This window comes from Mandrillus leucophaeus, unplaced genomic scaffold, assembly GCF_000951045.1.
Source record: "Mandrillus leucophaeus isolate KB7577 unplaced genomic scaffold, Mleu.le_1.0 Scaffold555, whole genome shotgun sequence".
In the NCBI taxonomy this organism is placed as follows: domain Eukaryota; kingdom Metazoa; phylum Chordata; class Mammalia; order Primates; family Cercopithecidae; genus Mandrillus; species Mandrillus leucophaeus.
Window position 1 is genome coordinate 578,942 of NW_012105975.1, and position 6,298 is coordinate 585,239.

General features: G+C 40.2%; 1 protein-coding gene across 4 annotated transcripts in view; it reads right to left on the bottom strand.

Annotated features, from left to right (window-relative positions):
* Window positions 1-1,045: 1,045 nt before the first annotated feature.
* The window catches only part of PSMD1 (proteasome (prosome, macropain) 26S subunit, non-ATPase, 1), a 128,044-nt gene continuing 122,791 nt past the window's right edge, over window positions 1,046-6,298 (bottom strand). For 3 of the 4 annotated variants that reach the window (XM_011998082.1, XM_011998081.1, XM_011998080.1), the window contains 2 exons: window positions 3,106-3,261; window positions 1,046-1,276 (listed from right to left, as the gene is read on the bottom strand). In XM_011998082.1, coding sequence (XP_011853472.1) covers window positions 3,115-3,261 — 147 coding nt within the window. In that variant the 3' untranslated portion in view covers window positions 1,046-1,276; window positions 3,106-3,114. Of the gene's footprint in view, window positions 1,277-3,099; window positions 3,262-6,298 lie in introns of all 4 variants that reach the window. The other variant, XM_011998079.1, reaches the window with a different exon arrangement.

The window sequence follows — 6,298 nt, forward strand, 5'->3', positions numbered from 1 at the left end:
GTTATCAGATCCTGTGGCTAAATGAAACTAAATAATCTTCATCTATTGTCTTTAACAGGATCAAGAGCAAGAAACAATAAGCAAAGGCTTAACAAAAAAAGCTGCTGAGCTGCCTAAACACACAATTCCCTTGGATTATGAAAGGGACTTCAGTAAGTGGTGACGCCCCACCCTCTAATCGATTAAAAAACTGTAGTTCAGGTGGCTAAAGTGGGAGGATTGCTTGAGCCCAGGAGTTTGAGACCAGCCTAAGCGACAGAGTGAGACATTTTTTTTTTTTTTTGGGACAGGGTCTTGCCCTGTTGCCCAGCCTGTTGTGCAGTAGTGCAAACACAGCTCACTGCAGCCTCAACCTCCTGGGCTCAATTGATCTTCCCGCCTCAGCCTCCTGAATAGCTGTGACTACAGTTGCATACCACCCTGCCTGGCTAATTTTTTTTTTTTCAGACCGTGTCTAATTCTGTCACCCAGGCTGGAGTACACTGGCACGATCAACCCTCACTGCAGTCTCGACCTTCAAGCTCAGGTGATTCTTCCACCTCAGCCTCCTGAGTAGCTGGGACTACAGGCACGTGCCACTGTGCATGTCTAATTTTTTTTTTTGTAGAGTTGAGTTTTTGCCATGTTGCCCAGGCTGGTCTCAAACTCCTTGGTTCAAGTAATCTGCCCACCTTGGCCTTCCAAAGTGCTGGGATTACAGGCGTGAGCCACCCTGCCTGGCCTACCCAGCTAATTTTTCAATTTTTTATAGAGATGGGGGTCTCACCATATTGCCCTGGCTGATTAGACCCCACATTAAACAACAACCCACAACCACAACAAAACTGTAGAGAATTCTTGGGGGTGATGAGCAAGGTCTGATTTTTTTTCCCCCTTCCATTATTTTCAAATGGTCTATAATTTAAGAATACCTTGACTTTTTCATCAATATGAAAGTCGTGCATACTCATCCTAGCAAATCAAGACTCTGGCTCTTGGGATTTAGGCATTTCATGGTGTGGGGAGGATTAGATACATTTATTAAAAACCCAGGCTGAAAAACAAATGTCTTGTCCATCTGGAGATCTTATATTTATTTGAAAACCAAGTTCTGTGAAAGAGCACAATAAACAGTCATATATCTTCTCTTCAACCAAAGACTTGGAGACAGGGTTCTTCAGGTCAGCGCAGAGGCAACGATACATGCATTGAATAGCAGGTCTCAGCATGAATTTCCTCATAAGCATTCCCAATATGAGCCTGGACAATCTTCTTCTTCACATAAGCAAATGAGATGCTGGAAAAGGGAAGAGAAAATAGTAGTAGCTAGGGTCATTCTTAATTTCAAGACATTCTCTCTTTTCTCTTTTACCACTAATTGATGAAATCTAAAACTAGGCCCCAACCCTGCCTCTGTAGTCCTAATATACCAGCTTCTGCCATTACAGATTATAGTTTCCAAACTCCTAATGGACTGAATACTTTACCCTTTTGAAAACGAGATTCCAGTTTCCAGCTAAAAGCCTCTAAGCCATTTTGTAGTTAACTGCCTTGAAAGCTGTAAACAAGGCTTTTCCACAAGGTATTGCCAAAGGCCGGAAGGGAGCTAATGTGAGTCACCTCAATTCTCCAACAGACTGAGTGATCATGATAGCCTACACTGTCCCGTGCAAGTTGGGTAAAGCTTAGGAAACCATCAAGGCTGAAAGATAATTTTCAAAAGTAAGTTTAGAAAACAGGAAGGTTAGTATAAATCTCCCTTTCTCTAAGGCCCAAACTAATAGTCTTCCTGAGGTATAAATATATTTTCCTATTAATGGCAGGTGTCTGCCTTAATATTTATCTGAGATTTCTGCAAAGGTTTTCCTCAAGTGCTGGTCAGTATCTAACACATAGCATGCTAGATTTGCAACCAGACCTTTAATATAACAAATGATACTGTCCTTATGTTTTTAAAAAAAGAGTGGAATGAATTGGCCGGGCGCGGTGGCTCACACCTGTAATTCCAGCACTTTGGAAGGCTGAGGTAGGCGGATCGGCTAAGGTCCAGAGCTTGAGACCAGCCGGACCAACATGGAAAAACCTTGTCACTACTAAAAATACAAAATTAGCTGGGTGTGGTGGCGCAGGCCTGTAATCCCAGCTACTTGAAAGGCTGAGGCAGGAGAATCGCTTGAACCCGGGAGGTGGAGGTTGCGGTGAGCCAAGTTTGCACCACTGCACTCCAGCCAAGAGCGCCAAGAGCAACAAAAGCGAAACTCCGTCTCAAAAAAAAAAAAAAAAAAAAGTCTGAAAATGTGTTTTTGCTTGGGTGGAATTAGGAAACCTTGATTATGTCTCACAGTGTCTTCAAATATGTGAGGAACACTCAAAAGAAAATGGGGAAATGAAGAATAACAATTTCATGAAATTAGATTACTCCAATCTTTCCCATCTAAAGACCCCCTTTCAACAGTGTTAAGACCCTGGTATAGTAAATGATCTTTGTCAATGGACACAGGCTTGTGGTTAGTCTAACTGACTTCAAAGTCCCTATAAGCACTATGTCTTATACACAGATGTTCAACAGCACCATAGAATAAATGAATGTTAAGGCTCCTATGCCAAAAATACTGCCAAAGGAGATGGGGAGAGAGAAAAACCAGTGAGAAGCCTATATTTGTGCTACTCAAAAGTGTCACCTATGGGCCACTGCCAGTCCACAATTGTAACTGATCCACAACTGTAACTGATCCACAACAAGGAGCTTACATCAGAATGTAAATTAACTCTATCACTAAGCAAACTGCAGTTCAGCTGATGTTTTGGGGAAGACTTTCTTGATGAAAGAAGCATTGAGCAGATAGATTCTGGAGTAAGCTTCCTGTCTCCTTATGGACCTATAAAAATTGTTCGCAGATCAGCCACTTTGAATAACATTAGTAGAGTACGAGTCAAAGAGGAAAGAAAAAGGAATTTGTGGTTATATATGCAGAAAAAGGTTGAAAGAGGGGGAAGTTTTAATACTGTTTAGGTAAACGAAGATTAAACACAAAAGGAAGGAAAAAAGTGAGATGGTGTCCTGCAAAAAACATTTGTGAAGTATTGACAAAGAAGTTTCCCTTCATAATTCTGTTGCACACGCACCTCTGGTCCTTAATCATCAATATACTCAAATGGTTCTGGGGGTTCTGGCTCTTGTTCCTCCTCCTCGATTTTTGGGCCATGTGCTGCCACAGGTTCCACCAGCTCCTCAATGTCTTCACTGGTATCCTTCAGAATGATGATGCCTCCAATAGAGAGCTGAAAACACAGGGGTGTGCAGAAGCATAAGCTCCACTCATATTTCAAGCGTGCTCCACAATCTGAATACTTGTTAAATGGTACTTTAAAACTACTTAAATGATTTTGAAGTGAAAAACTGGAGTAGAACTTTACTGGGATAAAGATAACTGTGATCTATACGAGGTATTTGCAAACTGAACCCAGTAGTAGCTCTAGATAGTATAAGATGTGATGCTGTTCCACTTGGATGATGCATCCCAATTTAAGGATAGTTATTTCCCAGCCATAGCCATTGAGCCTATCAGCCTCAATCTCACTGCAGGGAGAATGCTTACTGTCCAAATACTGTATCCTAATTCCTTCCTACTCAAGATGTGGTCCTGGGCCAGAAACATTATTATCACCTGGAGCTTCTTAAAAATGCAGAAAAGCTGGCCCCACCCTAGATCTACAGAATCTGCATTCTAACAAGATCCCAGTCAATATGATGCACAGTGAAGTTTGAGAAGCACACCAGTCTAATGCATACTGTATTATTTGTGAGGTGATAATCATTTTGAACACAAGAGGAGTATATAAATTAAAAGCCAAATTTTTCTCCAGCAATTTCAGAATGGTGGAGAGAATAACATAGATATCCCAGATACCTGAGGGTTCTTCACTTTAATCTATAAATCCACGTGATGCAAGCTGATGAAAAAATACACGGGAAACAAAAGGGAAGTAGACTGTAGCAGCAATTCTATTAAGCCCTCTCCCAAACATATTACAGAAGGTAAATTCAAACACTAAACTATTCACCCCTCTCTGGTGTGCTAATCTTATTCTATTTGCTTGCCTGTGTCAAAGGAAATGGAAAGCTGCTCTATGTAATTAAATCAGTCAACAGTGGCAGGGCACATCTGGAAAAAAGCGTATTTCTACCAAAGCACATTACTGGGAAGGAAAAGAAGCACAAGTACATTAGTTAAATGATTCACATATGTATAAGCATCTCTGCAGTTCAATCTAATCCGATTTTTACTCATCAGAACTCTGCCCTGTGATGCTATAAAACTGGTGTGCTTTGTGAACTCCAAACTATTTCCCTTCTCCCAACACACACATCTCTATATATTTTTCTACAACCCCTTCCCTTAAAGTTTGCTTTCCTTGAAGAGGATCCATTTTATGAATGGACCCTGCCTTTACTGCCAGTACTCCAAGAATGGAGTATAGGGCCACTGTCCTAATCCTCCATAGCCTAGAAGTTTACTTGAACCTAATGGACCAAATGGAGATGAATCTCCTACCAAACAGAAGAAAATACCCATGTTCACACGAGGACTTTCTATTTTTTGGAAAATGTGGATCCAGGTTATGCTATTTCATGCTTAACTGGAATGAAATAATCCAACTTAATCAAAGGAGGGCCTCATCATACAAAAACAATAACAACGACAAAAAATCCCAAAACTAATAATCCAAATCAATACATGGAAAGGGCTATTTATAGTTATACATGGTCTAGGTTTGTTAATGCTTTATATGTTGGTGAGAAAGTTCACACCCTCTATGCATAAGATACATGATTTTCTGTTCTCTGGGGAGGCTAATTACAATTGTAGATATAGGCAACAAAACATTTCCTCTTGCCTCATGGTGGACAGGAAGCAGGGTAGGAATGTTACATGTTTCCAAAACTATAGCTGCCTCTTTCAAATGCAGTGTCTGAGGAAGGGTCCCATGACCTTGCCACTGAGGGTAGGGGAGTGAGCCACTGGACACCCCTTTCTTCACTGCACATACACAGAGGCAGTGTTTTCTTTTTTAAAATGAGATATATTAACATAAAATTCATTCTCTCAAAGTGTACAATTTAGTACATTCACAAACTTGTGCAGCTATTAATACTTCTGCTATCTAATTCAAAAATATCTGCCATCAACCTAAAGAAACTGTGCGCTCATTAGCAGCCACTCTTCATTCTCCCCTTCCCCTGTCCTTGGTAACCACCAATCTAACTCGTCTCTATAGATTTGCCTTTTCTGAACGTTTCACATAAAGGGAACCATACCATATGCAGTCTTTTATGTCTGGCTTCTTTTACTTAAAATAACGTTTTCAAGGTTCACACACACTGTAGCATATACCAGTAAGTCTTTCCTTTTTATGGCCAAATAATATTCCATTTTATCTCACATTATTCATTCATCAGTTGATAAGACATTTAAGTTGTTTCCATTTTATGGCTATTATGAATCATGCTGATATGAGCATTAGTGTGTAAGTTTTTGTGTGGGCACAGTTTTCCCTTCTCTTAGGTGTGGAATGGAATTGTTGGGTCATATGATAAGACTACATTTAACTTTTTGAGGAACTGCCAAACTCTTTTTCCACTGTGGCTGTAACTTTACTTTCCCACTATTACTCTATGAGGGTTCCAATTTCTGCATATTCTTGTCAATGATTATTATTGAGTGTCTTTTTGATTACAGCCATCCTGGTGGGTAGAACGTGGTATCTTCTTATGGTTTTGTGTTTCTTTTTAAATTAAGAGATAGGGTCTTGCTATGTTGCCCAAGCTGGTGTCCGGTGGCTGTTCATAGGCACAATTATATTGCTACACAGCCTCGAGCTACTGGGCTCAAGCAATCCTCCTGCCTCGGCCTCCCATGTAGCTGGGACTATAAATGGGAACCACTGCACCTGTTATGGTTTTTATTTGCATTTCCCTAATGAGTAATGATGTTGAGCATCTTTTCATGTGCTTATTTGCCCCTCTGTACATCTTCTTTGGAGAAATGTCTATTCAAATCATTTGCCCATTTTAAAATTAGGTTGTCTTTTTATTGTTGAGTTGGAGGAGCTCTTTATATGTTCTAGATATAACTGTCTTATCAGACAAATGATTTGAAAATATTTTCTCCTATTCTATAAAGTTTGTATTCCCTGATTTGTGTGTCCACTAAAGTCAATGCTCAGTTAACTTAGTAGTCAGCTAACAACTGGACAGGAATTTCCTTAAACACTTTGGAACACAAAGTCTCCCACTCTTTGAAGGAGTGTGTGTGTG